This window comes from Sprattus sprattus (assembly GCF_963457725.1).
Source record: "Sprattus sprattus genome assembly, chromosome: 2".
NCBI lineage: Eukaryota > Metazoa > Chordata > Actinopteri > Clupeiformes > Clupeidae > Sprattus > Sprattus sprattus.
Genome location: NC_137921.1, coordinates 13,296,733 through 13,322,270, shown reverse-complemented (window position 1 = coordinate 13,322,270; position 25,538 = coordinate 13,296,733). Strand labels below are relative to the sequence as shown.

At 40.7% G+C, this 25,538-nt stretch overlaps 2 protein-coding genes across 2 annotated transcripts in view; one reads left to right on the top strand and one right to left on the bottom strand.

Moving 5' to 3' along the window:
• Nucleotides 1–19,954, bottom strand: part of ntsr1 (neurotensin receptor 1 (high affinity)) — a gene marked incomplete at both ends in the record, with an annotated part of 34,145 nt that extends 14,191 nt beyond the window's left edge. Inside the window, one exon of the mRNA XM_080833091.1 lies at nucleotides 19,283–19,954. Within this exon, the coding sequence (XP_080689217.1) occupies nucleotides 19,283–19,954 (672 nt within the window). The remainder of the gene's footprint in view (nucleotides 1–19,282) is intronic.
• A 3,511-nt stretch (nucleotides 19,955–23,465) lies between these two features.
• On the top strand, nucleotides 23,466–25,238 carry LOC308380936 (piggyBac transposable element-derived protein 3-like; the record flags this gene model as incomplete). The annotated part of the gene is made up of 1 exon (XM_080858404.1): nucleotides 23,466–25,238. The coding sequence occupies one exon, from the start codon at nucleotides 23,466–23,468 to the stop codon at nucleotides 25,236–25,238; it is 1,773 nt and encodes a 590-aa protein (XP_080714530.1).
• Nucleotides 25,239–25,538: the final 300 nt, after the last annotated feature.

The window sequence follows — 25,538 nt, the reverse complement described above, 5'->3', positions numbered from 1 at the left end:
TGAGTTGTCCTGACGAAATCCAATTTGATCCTCCATCGGATACTTGATTAAGCTTCTTGATTAACACCACTTTAAATGCCAAAAAGGCTCACCGAATCATTTGTTTGCCACAGCTACTCAACCGTCTTCTACTGGCTCTGTTCATATTTGATGATAGGCGGTGGGATGCAGGCAGGCACAGATTTGCCTTCAGGAAGTTTGGGAAGATTACATAGCCAATACAAATGTTCAGTAGGTTGTCTTAGCTACAGCGACAAGGCTGCAATAAGAGTGAGGGGCTTTGCCTCATAACTGCAAAGTATCCAGCCCTCTGGCAGTTCGTTGCCAACACATGGAGAGAAAGAGAAAACGGTGTTGAAAAGGAGTTCTAGAAAAAGAAAAGATTTCCTGGCTTGTTGATTCTTGTTTAAGTAGTCTGCTGCATGTGATGAGGAGAGTAGCGAAGAGGCAGGACCGCCAGAGAGAAAGCAGTGAGCAGGTGATGTGAATAGCTAATTGAACTAACTGAAAAAACTAAATGGTTTTGTTAACCTTTACAACTGGGTTTTCAGTCCCATTTGGACCAGTTGGACCATTTCCTGGGTTGTTCTAGTCAGTGCAAAAACGTTTAGAGAAGTTGACGCTAAATTTCTGTTAAGTAATTTGTTAAAATGATTAACTATCCTTAATAAAATACTGATAATGAACCGCTAATATTTCCATCAGTATATTCTGAAAATAAAAGGTGGAGTGGGAGCAGCACAGATCAAACTAGCGGTGAACTATTAAAGGTAATTGTGTGACAGTGAGGTAAATTAGAGTGCAATACGTCAAAGTATATGATCAGCAAAATGTATGTATTGATTATTTGATTGATAAACATGTTGTGTCAGTTTGAATTCGGTTTATCAATTTGGGGCCATTTGACAGCAATTTTATTTTATTTTTTTGCCAGTCTGCCCGTGAATACAGACGAGGGGATACAGCCATGAATTTGAATTTCTACCAGCAGTCTTTATTAATATGAGGCTTTGGAAGGAACATTTCTTCTGATATCTGATATCAAGTGAGCTCTAAATCGACAGTGCCAAGACATCCAGAAGCCTGTCATGGCCCAACTGCACTAATTGTTTTACCCATTTACCAATAGAGATTATTTACATTGTATCTAGAGTAGAATAAGTAGACTCTGTAATACAGGAAATGATACAGACCAAAGACCAAACTGTGTTGTAGCACAATCGAAATGGCAAACATTTCCTAAATAAGCTTTACGTTAGCGATTCATTTGCATTAAGAGTGGGAGGAAAAATGAGTTAGAGTTAAGCAACACCTCTGCCATATCTTCCTCTACAGATTCAGGAGCATGAAAATCCTTCACCTGATCATAACAAGCATTCACTTTCATTCATATGTGCTTCCCAAAGAGCATGGTTGATTTTTTAAACCTGCAGGGGCGCTACTTAAATGACCCGTGATTGATTGAACGTGTAGGAAAACACAAATGTGCACAATGCCAGTGATGTGAGGTTGTGCCTGTGGGTAAGGCAGTGATGACACTCACAGCCTTTTTTCCTGTCCACTGAACCTGAATTTATTTGATGCAAATCAATGTTTGAAGAGAGCAGAATGCAGGTGACAAAGTGGGACTACATCTCAGCTCATCAGGGAGGTTTGTGCCTGCATATGTGTGTGTGTGAGTCATGTGTGTTTGTGTGTCAGTGGTGTGTGTGTCAGTCACGTGAGGTCAGTATTCTACAGAATAAATTCTCTAAGCATTAAATATTTTGCTCATCCTTCCTTTTTTCATTCAAGCACACTTCACAATGAAAAACACTCTAACCTTACTCCTAATCTACATACTAACTTTGTAAACATGTCTCATTCTTCATCTCTCCAGTCTTCCATAATAAGAGTCTAAATGTGTTAGATTGCAAGGACTTATGTAGTGTTAGATCAATATGTCTTTCTTGGTTAATTGCAGTTACCAGCCTGTCATTACACCTGTCTCTCCCATTAGGTACTGCCAGACTAACACGTCATGAAGACTGCAAGCAGAGACCACCTAACTGAAGACTGCATAAAAAACACTAAAAGGTAGCAAGGGTTTTTTGCATTTTCAACTGCTATGCATCACAATAACCCAATAGAAAATGTTATATTGGCCTGTAGACGTAGCTGTGGTGGATGCACATGCCTGTCCCTCTACTAGTGCTGTAGCGACGCGTCAATGACGTTGACGCGTCGATTTCAAAATTACGTCGACGCCTTTTTTTTACGTCGACGCTTCGGCACATACACGTGGCTGACCCAAACAGAAACAAACATTGCGCAATTAGATTGGAGATAGAAACGCCAACCACCTCACAGCAGGATGCCCATCAAAGCCCTGCAAAAAGCCCCATTAAAATAAAAAGTCCAAATACCTCGCCCTAAATCATCGAAGGTATGGGAATACTTCAAATTCAGTCCCAAACGTAAAGGTGTCGTTTATTTGCAGTCTTTGCCAAATGGAGTTGGCATACCACACCAGCACAACAGCGATGTGGGAGCATCTGAAGCGGAGGCACCCCATTGTCTCACGTGAAGGGGACAATAAGTAACGTTGGTTACATTAATTTAACGTGTGATCAGTGTGTTGTGTAGCTTGAGCTCCGCGCACTTTTGTGGTGCTAGCTCACTATCTTCTTAGCTCTCCGTGCATTTTGTTCGTGCTTGGTTGCTAGTAGTTAACGTTAGCTACTAGAGGCTAGACAGCTGTGCCAGTTTAGTTAACGTTAGTTAGCATCTATCTTACGGCTGCAGAACACGGCAACCAAGCACGAACAAACGGCACAGAGAGCTAACTCATGCTGTGGTCATTTGCGAGTCCAACACATAACATTAGACTAACGTTGGCCAGCTTATAGTATCATGATTCACTACGTTAGATCGCCAATGCAGGGCTCTCAAGTGTCACGCATTGAGCGTGACAGTCACTCATTTCGGTCTTTAATCACGCACTCCCGCCACACATCGTATTTCTCACGCTGAAAAAACCTCTAGGCTATATAATGTTCCGCTGTGCACAAACATGACCTGGCCGCGCTGCCCTCACCATGGAGGAATCAAGCAAGTCTCCCCGAATCCCCTTGAGTTCTGACGTGAGGTCAGGTGCCACTTATCAGCCAATCCAAAAAAAGAAATGGGCTACACAATAGCCAATCAGGAAAAACGTATCTTTTGTATCTGTTGTATCTGGGTAAGATTTAACCCAGCCACCAATTAAAATAAAGCATCCTGGCATTGCGCGCGACTGATGTTCTGAAAGTTTCGTTCACCTGAGGAAACCATGAGCTCTGAGCATCAGTCTTCTACAAGGAGTAAGTCGTCTCCTGTTTTAATATTACGACAAATTCACAATGGTTTGATACACGCAATGACAACTTGACTCCAGTTAGAGATTTTCCCCCAGATAATTAGCAGTTTTTAATGAGTGTTTGTAGCCAACACAGTTTTAGGCTACAGCCTGCCTTTTCACTATAGCTTTGACTCCAAACTTCGTTAATAGGCTATAATAAATTCGATTAGGCCTATTCAAAATATATATAGCCTATAATTGGAACGAAGATTAGGCAGACATTAATATTCAATGATGTTATGGGCATTATGTTTTTATGAGCACTGAAAACATTTAAATGAATCACATCCAAGTGTGATAGGGCTCATTTGAGTACCAAACATTTTGACTGTGCCTCTAGATAAAGAAATTCATTGTTGGACTTTTGCTGTGCTTAAAACGGTGCTCAATAAAGTATATTATTAAGATTTTTTTGGTATTTATTTGAGGTAAATTATGGTTTTAATCGAGCAACAGAAAAATAATCGTTTGACTAATCATCCAATTAGTCGTTAGATTAGTCGACTAATCGATAAAATAATCGCCAGATTAATCGTTTAGAAAATAATCGTTTACCCCCAGCCCTACCCTCTACAACCTGAAAAGTATTTTAGGTGAGAGGGAATCATTGCCAAACTGTCCTGGGCCTCGTTTCCCGATAACGACGTATCTTAACGGCCTACGTGGATTTTCGCGACATCGTACACTAAGTAACACTTTCTATTTAAGTGCGTTTCCCAACCATCAACTTAAAGTCAGGTGCACGAGCGCAACGTGCACGAGTTCTTAAGTAGCTCTTAGGAGCTGTTTACGTCAGGTTAACCTGTTTACGTTAATTGCTGTGAAATTAGCTAGCCTATGCGTGCATCGAACGTGCAATGTGCACTGAATTCGGGGATAGTAACGCCATCTCCAGCAGAGTAGCCTATTTAAACTGTGTTCCCATTGTAAGGATATTTATTACGATTTGTCTGAGAGTGGGCTGTCAAAGCTAGCATCATCGAAGTCATACAGTACAGTAGGCTACATACATTCAATAAAATTAACCTACATTTGAGTCCAACTGCATGACCATTCTTACCCTACACTTACCCTTACAATAAAGAAGTGATCCTATTTCAACCATAACTTCATTTTAAATAATGTCTTTCTTTATGACATTTAGTTTATAGTTTAGACAGCAACGTTGACATCTACAGTATATTCAACTGCATCCACTACATAATCTCAAACTTTATTTGTTGGTAACTCTCCAAAAAGGCTACCATTAACACATTTCTTAATGAAAAGGAAACATGCATCACAATAATACTTCAGTGTAACCTGTACCTATGTGGAGTGCAAATATGTCTTGCCATTACACTACCCAACAGCCCTACGTCTGCTAACACTACAGAATGCATAATTCCTACGGGCACTGCACTAGTTTTGTATAGCCTAATCTTTATTTTCAAATACTCAATATTCTTTATTTCTATTTTGATGGGAATAGGCAGGTGAAACAATGACATTCTCATGATGTGCTATACACAGAAACATCGTTTGGATTTCTTCTACAATATATAAAACCATCTAGCTAGAAAGCTACCATATAAGCCAATGGAGTGGTGGCATAAGCGCTAATTGTGCCATAAAACTACTGTTTGAAAGCTTCAGTTAAGACCTACATACTCTGCATTGGTCGCGTAGTACATTTCAGATCAAACCGAGTCATTATAAACATATAAAAAGTTGTGTAGATAGCTTTATTAATGTAAAATATTCCTCGCTTCAAGTAGCCATGTTTTTTTTTTGTAATTCCCCTTTCTTCCGAACGACGGTCGAACGACGCCCCTGGTGGATTAAATCGCTAAGTGTGAAGTTACTACTGGTCCTGACCACACGTAGAATTCTTCTCAACGAAAGATACACTTAAGCTAAGTGTGGCGTTGGGAAACCCGTCTGCAACGTAGGATTCCTCTTACGAGCGATTTCAAGTGCTTTTTGTGCGCGTTCGGGAAACGAGGCCCTGTTCCATAAACGTCTCTCTGGTCAGATAACAGAGCATAGATTATCCATGCAGTAGCACACACAGTCAACAGTACACGTTAACAAGAACGTTGTTTCTGCGTTGGATTTTGAAACATAACAGAGATAATTTTTAGTTAGGTCTGGACTTAGGCGTCCTCATAGCCAGGCTGTGTGTGTGATCAGACCTGATTACTGTCCAGACGTGCAGTCTGCATCATAACAGACGACAAGATACAATGCCACCAAAACACCACAGCAAAGCAAATAACACATGCTTGATAGAGATTATTTCCAAACACTGTTAATGACTTAAGAATATAATAATCAAGTGACTTGTATTAATATATACCATGTATGAATTATGTTGATTTTTCACCTATCAATGCTAGTAAACACACATTGGAGGACATTTTACGTTCAACCGACTACTCTTCACGGGGCGCTGACTGGCGGGGAAAGGTGGTACTGATTCTAACGGCCCAGCCCAACGCAGCACGGCCCACGGCCCGCGGATGGCAATTAATAATATAATATTAATATTCTTGCCTTTTTTTAAAAAATGTCTCATTACAAAGAAATGGTAATTGGAAAATTAACGTATTAAACTCACAACTGTCGATTTCCATAACGTTTTCGTTAGTTATTTAACATATTGTCATTTGCCCTTCCCCCTGAGCGCTTGCGAAATGGTTCGGCCGCAACGCGCGATGCGTTGAATCGAACAGCATCTGAAATGCGAGATGCTGGCACTGGCGGGCAGCAGGTGTACAGAGCGGCTGGGCTGGCTGAGGTCAGGTCTTAACCTAGGGTGACCAGACGTCCCGGTTTTACCGGGACCCTCCCGATTTTGAGTTGCGTGTCCCGCGTCCCGGCAAAAACCTGTCGGGACGCTAATATGTCCCGTGCAACCAGCGTTACAATGTATTTGTTTCTGCCTAACGTCTCTTCAAGACAGCCAGGATTATAGCCATGGAGTTTAGTTCAAAGTAAACGGTGCAAGGAGTGAAATTGTAAGTACAGGTAGTTACAGAATGTGGCTGTATCTGTTATCTGTAGTTGTTAACGATTGTTACCTGCTCAAATGTAGGTTTACTTGAGGTTAATGAAAGGGAATAGTGTAATGTAGTGGGCTATGTTAACACTAAGCTAGCAAGCTAGCTAGCTATTTTGTTAGTGTGAACGAGCAAATTCGAAATACAAGAAATAACTACCGACATCTCTCTATTCTTTGCATTAATAGGCTATATCTCTCTAGTATTTCGAAACAATAATATCAGTCCCTACCTATAGAATGTTGTTTTTTATAATCAGTTATTAATGCTAGTGAATCTTAATTTGACATAATTAAAGTGAATGCATTGGGTGCCTTCCATTTCAGCCCATTATACAATATATTTATCATTGATAATGAAGATTTATTTCAAATGGGCACCCCAAAAAATTGCCGCGCGCGCAAACAGGCCTCTCCCCTAGAATCTTTCATAGGGCCCAAAAATCCTGGCAGCGCCCCTGACTCTTCATCCTCTGTCCTTTTGGCTCTGAATGGATGTCCTTTGTTTACTGCTTTTAGGTCCGTTTCTTCCTCCTCCAGCTTGACTCATTTGAGCCCGTCTGAAAGGAAAAGGCAGTCTAATGACAAGCTAATGCCAGGGACACTGATGGAATACCGGAGAGAGGGCCGGTACCGTCATTACTGTCATTACACACACACAAAGAGGCTTGGTAGGAACCTCCAGGCAACTGAGCTGAGTCAAATAAACACATTTTCCCTGAAGGAACTGCATAGTGTGGAGAAGCCTGGTCGACCAGTAAGTCCCAGTGTCCACAAACAAAGGATTAGCGAGATGCATGGTGATGCACAAATCACTTAGTAATTCTGATGAAACCTCAAGAGCCCAGAGTTCAGTATTCAGCCCAGATCTGGTCCATCATAAAGGAAATGATAGAATGATGAAGATGTGTGAACGGCTACTGTTAATGGGGTCTAATATGGAAAGATACGCTGAGTCACCAGGTGGAATAGCCTCCTCCAGGGTCCAAAGAAAAGGCTGTCATGAGAAAGTTAATGGAGGTGCTGTTGGTGAACTGCTCAAAAGTCTAAAGAACCTCTCAGCAAATGGCAGCATTAAAAAAAGACCTGCTGATGTCAGAGAAAACTGACATTAAACTGTTTAAAAATGTTCTCTTTAAATGAATACACCTGGGGAAATGGGACAGAAAGAGGCCAGAGGCCATAACTCATGCGACTCTCCACTCTTATCAAATGGACAGTGATACAGTCTTGCCACTTTACATGTTACAGTTTTCCACTGTTTGCACTATCAGTAATATTACCTGATTACAGGCACATTTGATTTGTCTTTAGGTAAGTATAGGTTTTTTAGGTTAGTATAGGTTACTATATGTGTATTATATGTTTAGCGGATTCTATTGTATATATATTTTGTATATTAGTAGATTTATTATATGTTTATTATATGTGTAATTTATGTTCAAAGTACTTAAATGTTATGTTATGGTATTGTATGTTATGCTATGGTAGGTTGCTGTGCGGTGTCTTGTCCTAAGAATTTCAGTGCCCAGTCTGACTCTGTTTTTTCTGTGCATCTGACAAATAAATACTTGAACTTGAACTATTAGGCAGAGGAGATCGAGTAGAGGAGGTCCCAGTTAAACTGCATGTATTCATATGTTATAAGTGTGTAATAACTGCAGCTCTACTTACATAACACAAAATACTTTGTGTGAGAGGTAACTATACATTACGAGCTAGGCTGCCAAATCATGTGTAACAAAATAGCAACATATTTGTTATCAATTAGGGAACATACTAGACCATTTCCTTTTCACACCAACATAGCATTGCTTACAACCACTAATTAGAGGTTGCTTGGATATTCCCTCTGCTTAACAACTGTGATCCCAGTGGATAAATGTTTGCAAAATGTGTTATATACAAACATTTTAACATATTGAAATTGCTTGGAGTGGACCAAACACACAAGGAAATAAGACATTGAAAACAAACTCTCAAAATCGTGTGCGCTTAATGAAAGAGGTCAAACAGGGGTTAGCACAACACGTGTGCTATAATGAGCCTCCCTTAACAAGGTGATGCTGAGGCACGGGAATGATAAAGGAGCCTAAAGGAGACGCTAATGAGATGTCAGTGAGCCTTAGCCACCTACTACTTTTTTTCATGAATGAATGTTGAACCACCTTTTGACCACAAATAGTGGCAATGCATGTGAGTAATACTTTTCTACATGGTACATACTGTTCCTGTTCTCATTCCTCCCTGTTTTTTATTATAATTTAGTGGATTAGTGAAATAAGAACACACACAAAGGCAGTGGTAATGACTAAGGCAGCTTTAAGTCACCATTCCCTCCTTTCAACATGCAATCCATTTGTACAGCTGGCTAACATTTTAGTCAGACAAAGGCAGAAAGGCCCAGACAAACATGCGTTAATGCATGCTCACAAGCAGAAAAACATTTACAGGCTTATGCTTTCTGCTGCAGGGACGTGCACAGCAATTTTGAACACGTTCATTTTTGTTACCGCCGCCACTACGCCCACTCCCCCTGGATGCATATTCTGCCTATATCACTTGAAACTCTGAAATTGACAGGGTCGATCACTTATGGCCGCCGCTACGCCCCCTCCCCCCGCGCACATACTCCGCGATTCCATGAAGTTCTACAGCCGTAATACTATTTAAAATATATATATATTTCCTTCGGAGGGGCAACTTCAGTTGAGGAGGGCAAACGGACAGTTGCCCGAGCAACCTTTGCCCCCTTTTGTGCATGTCCCTGTTCTGCTGTGTGTGTCTCTCTGTGTGTGTGTGTGGGTGTGTGTGCGTTCGCCTGTTCCTCTATGTGTATTATCCACGCTCTTCAAGGACTGTATGTGAGACAAACGCAACACACTCAAAAAACCCAACAATGTGAGCCCATTCTCCCTAAAGGTCAAAAACTCAAAAGCTGCTTTTGTCATTGCTCCCCGAGGAGGCCCCAGGGTTGAATGTGCACTCTGGAGCGATAACATCTACACTATGACATAACACTGGTTCAATGCAAATCTCAAACTATTTTGCAAAAGTATTTCGCTTCCTTGTATGTCCAAACGGAAAAGCAGCCATCTTATCACAAGAGTGCTTTGACTTTTCCAATCCCCCCACAGCCCTGTAATTTTTCTCATCAAATTACTCAACCGTACAATTCCAAGTCTTTTATTTCCCTCCTTCTCCCTCCTCCATTTGCGTATCTCCCACTGCTATGTGAGACTTCTTCAATCAAGCTAAATAATTACATCCAACCCCCTTTTTTGCAGTGGCACTTTGAAGACAAACGCCAACTCTTTTTGATACTCTGGCGAATTTAAATCGACTTATTCTAATCCTGCCAGAATATCTAATCAATGATTGATTGAAATGTTCCTCACTCTCTCAGATTGATTTAGACAAACTTGCACATGATTTCCACTTGTAAATGCACTCAGAGTTGCGGTGACGATAGGTTTCTAGCTGTGCAAATCAACATTTACTCTATAGTATGACTTCGGTTCGGTACCTAGACGCTTACACCAACCATTTTCATTATTGCCTTTGTCTGGAGGCATCACGATACTAAACTCTTTGATAAATATACACATGTGTTGATTTAGCCAAAATCACACTTACAGTTCTAAAAAGGAATGCATACATGAGCACATACCTTCAGTTACAAAAACATTAAAAAAAAATGCAGATTGGGAAATTAAAAAATAGTCAAATAATTCATAGAAATTATTTGAAAAAAACAGAGCAAAAATTTACATTTGAGGGGGAAAAAACACAAAATGCATCTCTGATCACTCCAAGCTGTGACTAAAATGTTACCATGGTTACGTGAGGCAGTAACTTCTTCAGTCTGTCCTTTGTTGGTTGACACTTTCTACAGGCCCCAGCTTTTATTCTTCAGTATTCATGTAATTGCATGGAATTCATGGAGATGCTGGCACGCACAAGGTCAAACCCCACTACAGACAGTGTTCGAGATCTTTCTCTTCAAAAGGGTAAATGCCTGACGTAATACCCTAATAGGGAAGGTCAATTAAATTATGCTAAAGCAAAGCCCTACCTGCATACAAATCAAGGACATGTTCCCTGTGCTGTTTTTCTCTTTCCTGTCACCACATGACCACAAAGTCATTTCACTGACTGTGTTCTCTCCTGTCTCTGCAAACTGCTGTGAAAAATAGATGTCTGACCATCCATGTGTGGAAATGTGGTGTAGCAGAGGGTGCAGACAGATTCTGTGGTGAGTTTACTTTAATCTTTGAGGAATAATTCATCTCTGACCCTCTTCCCTCGCTCCGTTTCCTCGGCCCTCAGCTTTTCCTTCTGGACTCTGGGAGAGATTGAAAAATATGATATGGGCAGCTGAGTCTACAGAGGGCTCCTGTACAGAGAGGTTCTGTACAGAGCTTGTTTGAAACCTCACCCAACACTAACTGTGGCCTGTGTTAAAGCCTTCCCTGCAAGGGTGACAGATGGTAAGGTGAGTGCCGGCCCCAGACCTCATGTAGGATTAGGACGGTTCATGGTTTTAATACATAACGCTTAAATGCTTCCAGAAGCTTACCCTCACCTGTCAGAGGCCATTTTATGCTCATTTTTATGCCATTTTATTTTCATCTTAATGTTTCATGTATCTGTCACTGTCTCAATTCTCCCCCAGCTCTAACACGACCTTCATTCCACTCCAGCCCCTTGCTCTCTGTCATTTACTTTACTTGGTTACTCTCTGGTCAAGCGTTGCTTCCTTTTTTATCTCACTTTTATCTCACTTTTATCTCACTAGTCTCACTAGGCACTCCATGATGTCCAAATGCTTGTAGAATAATCAGTATACAAAAACTGACTAAATGTTCCGTAACAACACCATAGATGTGACTAGAAATAGACTAGAACTTGAAGAATGCATGAATAGATCCCAGAGATCTCTCTCCTAAGAGTATGCCTAGTAGCTGCCAACTCAAGAAGATTCTTTAAAAAAGCCAAAAAGAAGATTCTTTAAAAAAATAGCGACCTGTTTTCATCAAAACATCAAAGACTGGGCCAGAGCCCGTCGATAAAATTGAGTTGTGTTGCAAACCCTGACATTGAGACATCAATGGTCTAATTTGGGGGAGCGTTTTAAAGGAACATTATGGAACATCTTATCCTTCTCTGATCCCCCTTCCATAACCCCAGTGTAGATTCCGCAGAGAACAAGAGATTCCCTCTGAGGTCTTTCAGACATATTTCAGACATACTTCAGCTGTGAAAAGGAGTACCCTTTCTCAGATGAAGAAAAATGGATGCCCATTTAATATATAATCTTATTCTAACCCTACTATGTCTTAGTTAAATGCGTGGCTCTCTAAAAGAGCAGTGACAGAGGGCAGGTTAAGTTAAGTTGACAGAGGCATTGGGATGTGAATGAATGAGTGTGAGCCTAGTTTGGCCTAGAGCCAGGGATGCTCTTTTGAATACCATGCACTGTTGGGAGACTGTATAAAGTCTTACCCAAGCCAACAAAATAGGAATTCCCAGCTGTTGATAGGTGTCAAATCCTGTTCCACCTATGTTGGGGTTATGGCACTTGTAGTTATGCAATTGATGTAAAGGTAAATCATTTGTTAAGAGGACCTTTATCAAGGTCAATGTACTAGAAAGCTCCCTGGCAACATTCAGTTGCACAGAGAAATATTGTGGAAAAGATGGGTTATCAAATTTGCTTAGCCACATTGCATTTGAATTACACAGACTTAATTCTTCTTGAAAAGCTTGTTAAAATGCCTAAGTCATATTGTCTTTTGACTTAGGCAAAATAATACTGCCTAAGTCACACTCTTGCCATTATGCTACAGGAGTAGAATCACATGATCTGTCCAACTGAGGATGTAGGCAATTTTACCAGAGTTGGCCAGCATCATAAGGAGATGATTTAGTTTTGTTTGTTTATGTTAGGTGTTCCCAGATACCAATACTGCCCTACAAAGCAAAAAGGCAGTAACTGCATTTTTTGGCGAAAATGAGTTATTGTGTTTTTTGTAACATTCAAAGCATTCTTTGTCATGTAACAAAACATCTCATCTCAAATGTATGTCGTTTTGGAGAAAATTGTTGGGTGTTTGTACAGTAACTACAAAAACTGCTAGTAAAGCAAAGCAAAAAGGCAGTAAACGCCATTACTGTATTAAGTTACTGCCTTCTTACTTGGTATGGAACCTTCGGAAGTAGGAGTAATACAAAGTAATACAGAGCAAAAATACAGTAACTGTAAAAAGGGGGTAAAATACAAAAAATAATAAAATTACTAATATCTGAAAATAATAAGGTTATATGGAGTTACAATACTGCCTCATGTCCAATAATCTACCTACAACTACTTGGGCTGGACAACAAGATAACTTTAAGGTCATTTTTCTCAGTTTAGTGCTCTGTGCAGTTTCTGCCTTTTTGCTTTGTAGGGCAGAATACTATTTAGGGTATAGGCTGTGTCTTTATGTTTTGCCTCGAAATGTGCCATACTTAAGTCTCACCGTGAGCATGCCACGCATTGATTACGCCCAAGATCTCTGTGGTTCCATTGTTCTGTTTCGTACACAGAAATGTCTTAAATATGACCCATATTTTTTACAACAGGGGGATGTGATTGGCATGTAATTTTCTGACATTGCCGCAAACTCATCTGAGGGCTCCCAGCCAACTCACGACAAAGTTGTTGTCAAGCCCATTCAGTCCAACAAAAAAATAAACACAAAAAAAACACTGCAGCAGCCAGTGTGCCCTGGCACAAACACTGGCAAATACACTTTCAGTTGGGCTGAAAGCCCTCAGTTTCAGGGGTTCTGCCCATGCTGCTTTGAATTTCTGACTTGCCAGAAACACCACTTTTTTGTTCCACCCACTCGGATGGTGAGTTCAACTCTTGCTGTCAGACCACTCATCTGATCTCTGTTCTTTTCCTAGTCTCTCTATTGCTTAACCTTTGTCCAGTTTCTGTCAAACCTCTTTGAAAAGTGACTAATAATGAAGTGCAAACATCAGTCCATCGGAAGAATATCCGAATATCTGAATATCACATTGGCATGCTCTGCAACTCCAACCATGGGACTGCTTTCTGGCCTTGTATAGTGTATGCCAAAGGATATATCTGATTGGAAACCTACTATTTTATCAAATATTCACTTAGAATACATTATTTTACTAGCCCATAATATGACATTTAAAGCAACAGTACAAAATATTTTGTTGCTTTTGAGTTATGTTTTTATGGGCAACTAATTTTGGTATCATCTTCAAATTCATCTTGATGGTACATGGTCACATAAAGGACAGATAAACACACCTGTTAGGACAGCACACCCCACAAAAATATAATATTCACGCCAATACCTCGCCAATACCTTGCTCACCAAATCTCCTTACTGCTGCTTTAAGAGAGGTTGAGCAGAGTAAACCTTGGTATGGATTGTAATGCTCCTGTGTTTGAAGTGCACAGTTTGATAGTAGTAACAGGTTATTTTATGAAAATATGATGTGAGAAGGTGAATTCCCCCCCTCCCCACCGTGGCAAGAAGGGATGGTGCCCTTTAAGACTCTTGGACTCCCCCACCATTATGGTTAGGTTTCGGGCTCCCCTGCATCCAATGTTGAACCTAATTAAGCCAACGTGGCTGATCTATTTAAAGAGTGCCTCATTTTCATGAGGGGAGACTGGTTGAGAAAAACAGAGAGAACACTAAGACAGAGGACTTCTTTTGTGCATTTAGGTAAAACACTTGGCCTTGTTTTGTGTATTTTGTGCCTTTGTTCTGTGTTTGGTCTGTATGCCTTGTCTGTGTGTCTAGTGTATGTGATTGTTTTCTGTAAGGCCAGTGTATGTACTTAGCTTCAGGCTGAGTCACGGTGCATGTTTTGGGGCCTGGCTTGAGTAGAGTAGGTTCCTATGATTGGGCCTCAGTTGGACAAGCAGGTGCCCAGGTGCAGGTGACTTTAAGTGCCTTTGAGTATGGCCTGTACGTTTCATTTATTTTATGGGCATATATGTTGGGGTTTATATTCCCCCTTTGTTGATAAATTGATATATTTGTTAAGCCAAAAGCCGCCATCTCCTGTGCAGTGTTTTTTCCCCACATCTTCACCAAGTTCAGTCAACACATCCCAAAAATAACGCGGGGTGACCGTCTGGTCCCTCACATGACTTTATCGACAAATCGCCAATTTCATTGCCATCACCACAACAGAAATAAGAATAATGGTTTGTAGTATTCTTTCTTTTGCTTTGTTGTTGTTTGTAATGGAAAAGTAATTGTATTATGACCCATGAATTCCTTTCAGAACAAAACAACATCAGGAGAGCTCAAATGTGTTTTACATCACTGCAGTTTTTTTCATTTTGCCATTTCCCTCTGGTGGACACTGATGGTTTGATACACCCCCCCAGGGAGGTCCCCAGCGATCAGACGGGGTAGTGGAATAATGGACACCTGCTATATTGCAAATGATATTCCCCTGCTGTGATTAGCACCATGCTATTGCCTGCTTCCACTGTGTTTGTAATGGTGGTATTGTGTGTGTGTGAGTGTGTGTGTCTGTGTGAGTGTGTGTGTGTGTGTGTTCGTGCGTGCGTGCGTGCGTGCGTGCGTGTGTGTGAATGTGTGATATAAAAACAACATGAGTGTATGCATTTGTGTTCAGAGTGTAACCAGGTCTGCGATTGTGGGTATAGAGGCTGAAATGCTATGGCAGAAAAATATAAATGCAAATTTTAGTCAGAATGTTAACAAGCAGGTTCTTATGAAATGCTATTAGAAAGTTCTTCAAACAAGATTCAATTTTGATGGCATAAACAAATCCAGTATATGGGAAAGCTATTTTCCACAGACAAGGACGCATATCCTGGATTCTCATTCCTTTCATTCCAGGACACTTGCAGGACATGAAGTGAAATTTAAGAGAGGAAACTCTGACAACCATCAATCATAGCAATGATTGAGACTTTCATTGAATTAGAGACATCATAGCCTCCAGCGGAGATGAGGTATCTCAACATATGACATTAAAATGATAGTAATAAGATACAGTGTTATATATTATTTATTTTCACAATTTGATTTTGCAGTGGATATCTCTGACTGAAAAAGGCACAGGAGGAGGACAGGGACTTATATAGAGACCTGAGGGAAGAGGGAAAATTTCAGCTGTTGGTGTTTTGACTAAATTCATGTCATACTGCAGGTTTTAAAAAAAATTTGGACGGGAAGTTCGGTCTGGCTCTTCGGCCGTTGGGGAGACATTTTTCCTGGTAGAAAACAGTACAGCCAATCAAAGTGCCAGGGCGGGCTTTATACGATGATCGACAGATGATGAACAGTAACGTAATCAACCACGTCACCCAAGGGCGCTCAGTTCAAGTTCGTGTTCAACAAACATGGCTGCCGCTGGAGAGCTAGTCGGTTTTAGAAGACCTCGACAGCCCCTTAACTTTGAAAGAGGAACAAAGAAACCAATCAAGGCATTTGTAGATCGTAAAGATGTCTTTGCCGTCCTTCCTACGGGATCCGGTAAAAGTTGAATGTATTAGATGGTCATAGTACGTTGCTCTGATTAGTTCAAGGTATCCAATTGAACGAAGAGGCATTTTCTTTCCTGGTTCGTTGAAACACGCCCCATAATCACAACTCAATGGAGCAGACTCAGACTCATATTCTGACTAGAATTATGAGTATGACATCGTCAGGCTAGGTTTTACTAGAAACTCCACTGGGATTGCTACAAATGGATTCCTTGGTGTGCACACTGACCAGCTTGTGGAATTGTGTCTCTGAATCATAAATGAAGAAATTATAAGCATATATGGGTATCAAAGGGATTTTTCAGTACAACAACTCTACATCTCTACATAATTAAAAAGACATGTCTGTGTGGATGAAAAAGAACTATGAAATAGAAATTAGAAATTATTTGGAAACAGATAGGGCAAATTGATCAATAGAGAGGATTGATTAATAGGCCAGTTAAAGCGTTATGACCAAGCTTCTGAAATAAGACGTTATAAAGTGAATCTGGCACTGCATATCCCATATTCACCAAGTTCATGGGTTGAATCTGGGCTAGGGTTATCAAGGGTAATGAATTCATACAGTATCTAGATCAGCTAATAGCAGCATTCACACTTGAGGTTAAAACAAGAAAGCTAAGTACATGCAGACATTAAATTAAAAAAAACTTAGATCACCTATGTGACCTTCTGCTCACACTTTCACAACTTCATCCGCATAGCTGCCCATATGATCGATTTTTGTATTACCTGGACGACAACCACATTGCTCCTTTTCACTGTTATCAGTAGCCCCGTTACACTGGCCTGTCTTTAACTGATCTGGGGATAACTTTAACCAGGCTGCTCTGCACTAAAGCAATACACTCTGTCCTCACAGAATATGGGTCTTTGTCCTGCGTAGAGTAGCCTAATGCTTAACCAAAGATGCATAGGTATAGGTGTTGTGCATGAGCTTCTCATTATTCATTTTGACAGGTTAAAGACACTGCAACTGAAAAAAAAGTAGAGCAGTTTAACTTTTCGCTTAGTTTTAAGCGTAATTATTGTGTGTTTACCAAATGCCACAGAAATATATAATGTTTTTGAAACCTGGAAGAGGCAAAAAAAATACTTCCATTTAATATGGTCTACCTCTATTTTAGTTTTTGAGATTGGAAATTTGGTTCTGAGGCCAGTGAAAGGAGCCAATATTTCATCACTAGTGTATGTACTTTTATCTGTTCACATTGCAAAACCAAGCAGACTAATTTCATGGCCAATTTGAAACCGCTGCAGTGTGACAATGACATCAGTCAGCAACTGTGAAAAGATAGTGAGCTAGAGCAGAACTGTGTCTATCTACTGTTCAACTCACATCTTTCTTAACTAATTTTGTGTCTTTAACTCATTCTCCATCTCCCTGTTACTCAACCTTTCCATCAATCTCTCACAATCCACGAAAAACAAACACACCTCCACTCACATTTAGAGCAAGTGAGAAATGCAGCTGTGTCAAAGTGATCTGTTTATGTTTTTGTCTCCCAGGCCCAGTAAGCGCCCCCAGCTGTTTATTTTACCACTCCATTGCCTGCATTAAAAAATCACATCCAAACAACTCCCACACGTGCACAATGCACACTGTAAGCAACGAATCAAGGGGAACTGTATGGACACACAGGATGGGCGTATTTCTGAGTCAGAATATTACTGTAAGAGATCTACTGTGACAGGACAAGACATGCCATATATGAAAACAGACATACATATATTCTGGCACCAAACACTAAAAGGTCCAGTCTGTGATTGTAATACAATCCACTTTTTGTCAAATTCAGTGATTTGCTCCTCACTGTTTGTTCAATATGTAAGCCTATGCTAAAAAAAAACTCCAGAGTTCGTACACAGTCCTGGCTCTGTAAATGGGAAACAAACCCAATGGCTATAGATCGAACATGGAAGGGAGTAGTGTAATTTAACTGGCTGTTGAGCTCAAATATGACATGGAAGGGAGGAGTGTAATTTACCTTTAAAGCTCAAATATCAACAAACTTTCACTTCACCAGAATCACAGACGCTACCTTTAAGTTCAAACCAAAAAGGGAGGGATCAGACAAAGATGTATAATTTCTCTTTCTCACACTACCTCTTTCTCTGTTTCTCTACAGGACTGCACACTGTGTTGCTGATGTTGAGAATGTGTTTCATTAGGGCTTACTGCTTCATGTGAGTGATTAAGAGCTATGAAGCCGAATACAATTAGCTTACATGAGAACCACTCACAATTCAAAGTCTATTTGTAGCAGTCTTTACAAACCAAAGAGCATGTGGCTCAAGATATCTGTTTTTGTAGCAATGAACTGCTGCAGTGGTCTTTGCCCCTTCATGGTAAATAGAAGCTGACCTCCCAATCCACATCAAAGTGCAGTTTTTTTGTTGTGTTTAGTACACTTCTTGTCTATGTTTACCGACTGATCTCTCAGCATTGTTTTTTTTTCCATTTCATTTATCATGCTTCTATTCAAAATGCTGAGCTACATATCTGTGTGATCATGAATGACGTTATTACCCTCAGTCTGTCTCATTTGTGTTGCGCACGTGAGTGTGCGCGGGAGTGCAAGCAGTGAACACAGGAGAGGAGCGAGGCCAAAGAAAATGTCACATTACAATGTCAATACACATTGTACAGAATTTAAAAATCAACCTCACATTCAATGAATCCTTTCATTTCTGTGAGCGCCAAAACTACTTGTTGAACGCCAACTGCAGAGATAAATAAACCTTTCCCAGATGTTTAGGTTAGCGACCCCATTGTCTAACTGAAACCTATTTTTACATTATATTATATAAGAATGGATAGATTATCGTATCCTAAATATACAGCAGTGGTTTACGGTGCTTGGGGCAATTGCCGTCCTTTTGCAGGCATTAGTGAAGGGCTGCTTGCAGTAGAGCTATCTATCAGTTTCGAAGGGGGGTGGGTTTTGGCAGCCATAGTTAGGAGGAACACTGTAAAACATCATATTGTCTTTTATTCGAAGATTCAGATTACAGGTCATAGGACCAAAGGCCACTGTCTTGTTTCACTGTGATCTAGCCCTCTCTCTTCCGATCTCTACTTAAACGGGGTAATACGAGCATCAGTGCAGGAGTATTGCCCGGTGTGGGAGTTGTAATATAGTGTTGTAAATCATAACCATAGTTAAGAGTATTTATTGCACTTTTATGGCAGTCCAAATTAATTGACCACCTATCTCTCAGTTGTTCTTCAAATTATGCACACATGCGAAGCAGAGAGTGATATCTCCACTCTAAGCCTGCGCTTATCATTACTCACCTGTATGACTGTCTTAGTTGTGAAAGACGACACGATTGTGGTACATATTTTTTCAGAGTTTTCTAATCGCTGTCCCATTGTAAAGATCATTGGCGTTGCCAGAAGGAAAGAGGCTACCCACATCCCAGTGATGAGTTTCTTGGTCCGGCTTCGAGACATGATACTCTTGGCTTTGAATGGGTGACAGATAGCCATGTAACGTTCCACACTCAGGCTGGTGATGTTAAATGCTGTGGCATACGAGCAGCCGTCGCGGAGAAAGTAATAACCCTTGCAGACGGCTTCACCGAAAGCCCACGGATGATGCACCCAGATAAAGTTGTACAGTTCGATTGGCATGCTGAGAATGAGGATGAGCAAGTCCGAAATAGCGAGACTCGCCAAGTGATAGTGAACCGTGCTCTGGAGGTTCTGGAGAGATTTCTTTGTGAGTAAAGTGTATAATGTGATAGAGTTTCCCAAACAGCCGATCAGAAAAAGAATCACGTATATTACAGTGACCAGCACCTTGGAGTAGATATCAGTGTTCACATCCAAGCTATCTTCCTGGATTGCCGCCTCTGTAGTGTTCGCGTTAGCCGAAAAAGAGAGGTTTCCATGCTTCAGAAGTTTCTGCGCATAAATGTGTAAGTCCAAGTAATCACGACCAGACAAAGTTAGATTCTCCTCCATAATGGCTTATTGGTAAACGCAGTGAGTGACTTTTACTAACAGCTATGCTTTGCTGGTGTGTAAACGTGTTTAAGTAGGTCTATTCAACACTTTCGTTGGAATGAATTGTAGTGCGTAAAAGCGGTGCGCCTGAGTCTCCACGCATCGTTCAGCGAATGGGAGAATCGAGAAGTTGCCTCGGTTTTATATGTGGCATGCGGGGAGGCGTTCTGATTTCAAAACCTTGTGCTATGACGAAAGCACCATTCACATGGTTGTATTTTTATACTGCCAACTGTAGGTTAACCTTGGCGGCTAAAATAGATCTTTATAGAAATTAAATCGGCCAACCATATGCTTTTGGTTTAACTGAAATTGTGTAGGAGAGAATGAAAAACATCAATAGAGAAGGAGGATATTTTTTTCAAGGCCCACGAAAAGAAATCAGGTCAGGAATCATATTGTAAAACTCTAGGCTGTTTTTACCCGAACACCATTTATCACCCAGCCTCTTCACTGTTGGGAATTAATTCCATGTATATGTGGTTGAATGACACAGAGCATACTTCAATTTCAGCAGTGCTTGAGTCAATGGGAATTAATCAATAACATTTACATTTTAGCAGACGCTTTTGTCCAAGACGACGTACAAGGGGGAGAACAGTCAAGCTACGAGCAATTACAGCCTCCTAAAGCTTTGACACATTTTTGTAAGTCTGTCTGCCGCCTGCATTATTTCGGGTGAACTCAGATCCTGTCTTACTGTATTGCTTAAATACGACTTTTGTATGTTTTCAGTGCTTAATATGCCAATTTCCCATAGTATGATGTCCCCAGACTTAGTTTAATGACCTGAGGTACGGGCACCCTTATTTAAAATAAGTGTAAGGGGCTGATGTAAATTCCATGCACTGTTAGTCAAATGCAGTCTTTAATTAGCAAATAAAGAAAATATATACACTACCGTTCAAAAGTTTGGGGTCACTTAGAAATGTCCTTATTTTTCAAAGAAAAGCACTGTTTTTTTCAAAGAAGATGACATTAAATGAATCAGAAATACACTCTATACATTGTCAATGTGGTAAATGATTATTCTGGGTGGAAATATCTGGTTTTTAATGAAATATCTACATTGGTGTATAGAGGCCCATTTCCAGCAACTATCACTCCGGCGTTCTAATGGTACATTGTGTTTGCTAATCGCCTTAGAACAGGGGTTTACAACTGGTTTTGACCCAGGGACTACCATTCTGACTATAGAGTAATTTGCGGCCCATGTGCGTGCGTGTTTGTAACCACCGCCGCCACGCCCCCTCCCTCCGCACAGATATTCGGCCTATAACTCTTAAATACCGTAAATCCTCAAATAAAGGCCGGGATTCAATTAGAAGCCGGGCTTCAGATAGTAGCCGGGGTAGTGGTCCATACGGACAAATAAAGGCCGGGCCCCGAATACAAGCCAGGGGTAAAATAAAGTAGCCTACCGGTATATTACTGTAGCCTACCAGCATCAGTCCGTCGGCTCAAAGTAGGCATCACAATTTAATTGAATGCATTTCACAAATACATGTTCTCCTCATGTTTAATATTATGTTATATAATATTGTTGGCTAATCTCATGGGCTGTTTGCAATAAAAAAAAAAGAAATTTCCCCACGTAGGACTACTAGGCGAATGTTTAGCCTAAATGCACGTATCTTATAGCCTACTGTTGTTTATCTGTAACGTTTTAGTTGGCTAGGTTACTTTTTCCAGAAGGGATCATAAAGCAGTAGTAGACTTACGAAACTTTGATATTAAATTCAAAGAGATGGTGTATGCTGATTGCTGAAGAACATTCGGGAGAAAAAGCAGCAAAGAAGTTTGACATTGACCCGAGACGAATGCGATAGGGTAGCCTACGACTAGCAGGTGGAGGTAGAAAGAAAGTTAGGCTGGATATCAGACCAGCTCGTTTAATAAATGTTTTCAGTCCGCGATAAGCATAATAGAGTGTCTAGAAAAATGATTAAATTCAAGGCTTTGGAAATCTTTTCCTCCGTGACTGACAGTGGAGACCATAACTCCGATGTTTATTTTTTACGTTGACACCCCGACCTAAAGCGCTACACGATGTGCAGGAAGTGTTGAACGCATATATGCAATGAATTATATTAGCCTACTGCAATTATGCCCATTATTTAAATAATACAATTCTATAACAGAAGATAAGTAAGAAATAAAGGCCTGCCCCTAATACAAGCCTGCCCCAAATAAAGGCCGGTGCGCTGTGCAGCCTAAGTAAATACAAGCCCCGGCCACTATTTGAGGATTTACGGTATGTGCAGTTATCAAGGTACATCACTAACCGCCGCCACCACGCGCACATATTCCGCCTGTAGCACTAAATGTGTTGAAATTACAAAGCAAATTCATAAAAATGCAATGGTGAACTGATCAACATAGACTCATGTCGCGGACCCCCTGCAATGCTGTCGCGGACCACCAGGGGTCCACGGACCCCCTGTTGAAAACCCCTGCCTTAGAAGACTCATGGATGACTAGAAAACCATTGAAAACCCTTGTGCTATTATGTTAGCACAGCTGAAAACTGTTTTGCGGGTGAGAGAAGCTATAAAACTGGCCTTCATTTGAGCTACGTAGTTGAGTTTCTGGGGCATCACATTTGTGGGCTCGGTTATACTCTCAAAATGTCTCGAAAAAGATAACTTTCATGTGAAACTCGGCAGTCTATTCTTGTTCTTAGAAATGAAGGCTATTCCATGTGAGAAATTGTGAAGAAACTGAACTTTTCCTACAACGGTGTCTACTACTCTCTTAGCCCATAAGAACCCATGGTGACACAGGTGTCACCAACCCTTTTAATGTTCTGGAAAGTTCCTTATACAGCTTTATCCTTGACTTTAACTCATGAAGTCCCTAAGTGACATCTACTGTACACCATGTTACAGTCATGTGACAATTTGTTAATCTGTGTTCCCATGACAACATTTACAAAATGGTGGTGTGCATGATATCCACACATGACAGAACTGCTTAATTTAAAAAATCTTGTTTTTGTTATTAAAGGTAAGTTTCAACCCATTTAACAATTATGTTGCATTAATAAGATGTTCTATATTACATTTAACCTGTTCTGACCACATTTCTTGAACAATTTGATACAAAACAAGTCAGGGAAATACTGTTGTGACATATAGGTTACATCGGGCTTTCAATCATAAATAGTCTCGGAAAATGCCATGTGACATATTTGTCACAATAAGCAAAATGGTAATGAAATGCTCAATATATTAAGCTGATTGAAATATTTTAAATTAATACTTTTTCTGATGTTCAACTCAAACATATTTTTAACAAATGTAAACATAAAAAATTATGTCAAATTAACTAAAATATCATAAAATGTATTATGAAATACATTTGCATATCAGTACTGAAATTGCACCTTTGCTTTAGCTGAGAAACTTTTCACAACATACAAACAGAATATTGTTGGTCCTACTTGAATGTAATTTTATTTTTTTGTAGTATGAATAGCAAGAAACGATACAGTGTTCAGGATGCACTGGAGATCATCACTGGAGATGACAGTGAGTTTGAGGGATGTGAAGGTAGCTCAGATGAAGACCCTGAAGATCCTGATTACACTCCCAGCAACAAAGACAGCAATAAAGACATGGAGAGTGATGAGTCAAGTGGGTCTGATGACTCAGAGAGTAGTGAGTCAAGTGAAGTAGCACCACCACCAAACATAAACCCAGAGCAGCAAAATACCACCATCCAAGGAAAGAAACTATTTTCTTGGAGAAAGAAACCTTTTGAACCCCCTGAGTGCGCATTCAAAGGACAGAGTGTCACACTTCCAGACGATCTTCACACTCCTCTAGAGTATTTCAGACAGTTCATTACAGTAGAAATGCTTGAGCTACTGAAGGAACAAACCAATTTGTATAGTGTACAAAAATCTGATAGTCTCTGCAATGTTAACACCACTGTTAAAGAACTGGAAGTATTGACTGGCCTCTACCTGCGCATGGGTCTTTGCCAAATGTCGGGAAATCGGGCCTACTGGGAAAATGACACAAGGTGTCCCATGGTGGCTGACAACATGTCACGCAACCGTTTCCAGACCCTACTGACATCTCTACATTTCACTGACAACACTGATTTGTCAAACAGGATAGTCGACGATAAGTGCTGGAAGATCCGCCCATGGCTTGACAGGTTTCGCAAACAATGCCTGGCTATCACCCCAGAGGAGCACAACTCTGTGGATGAGCAAATGGTGCCTTTCAGAGGGACACACAGCCCAATAAGGCAGTATGTGAAGGGCAAGCCCCACCCTTGGGGATTGAAGATTTGGGGCCGCTGCTCTTCGTCAGGAATCCTCAATGATTTTGAGGTCTATGAAGGTGGCACTGGGAGAAGAACCGTACTTGGCATGGGAGGTGACGTTGTGGTCAAGCTGTGTGAAGCACTCCCATCAGACCAGAACTACAAGGTTTTTGCAGACAACTTGTTTTCTTCAGCAGCACTGGTGTTAAAGCTTCTGCAGCGACAGATCTATTTTGTAGGTACTATCCGTAGCAATCGCTTGGCTGGTTGTCAGCTTGAAGATGATAAAAGTCTTGCCAAGAGAGGCAGAGGATCAGTTGATGCCAGGGTGGAAAGAGAGGAAACCATGGTCATTGTGAAGTGGTATGACAACAAGTCTGTCACCCTGATATCCTCCTTCTGTGCAGTCGAGCCTCAAGACAAAGCTCGACGCTGGAGCAAAGCACAGAGAGTTTTTGTGGAGATCAGCAGGCCACACATTGTGAAGCAGTACAACACCTTCATGGGGGGGATAGACCTCCTTGATGCATGCGTTGCTAGGTACAAGTACCACATGAGGTCGCGAAGGTGGTACCTGTACCTGTTCTGGCAATCCATCATGTTAGGCCTAGTCAATGCATGGTTGATTTATCGCCGTGACTGTAGGCTACTTGGTTTCCAAAAGCCACTGAAACAGAGGAGCTTCCAGGCAGAGGTTGCCACTAGCCTGGTCCTTTTGCATTCAAGAAGGGGTCGTCCGACACTTAACAACTTATCTCCACCACCACCACCACCCAAGAGAGTTCGTGTTGGAGTCCCAAGTGATGTCCGCACTGACCAGGTTGCACACTGGCCTCTGAAGTGTGACAAGCGTGGCCGTTGCAAATACTGCAAAATCAATGCAACCACCACCCTCTGTGAGAAATGTGATGTGCGTCTTTGCTTCACTGAGGAAAGAAACTGTTTCAAATGTTACCATTTGGCCTAGGCTAGTTGTGTCTTACAATCTTTTGCACTATGTTTATGTTTTCTGAAGTGCATTACATAAGTCTGTTGCTCAGTTTTGAACAACTACAGTAGCATGTTGAGTAGACCTCCAATATGAGGCAGTCTTATTTATTTTTATTCAGTTTGCACATTTTTGTGTTGTTAAACAAATCTCTCTTTTTAAATTGTTGTTAAACTTAACCAGCAGACCTATAATGTTGATATATGTTGTGAAAATGCAAATAAAAAGGCAAATCTGTGTTACTAAGTCAAAATCTGTCAAACTGATTTATTTTCAAAT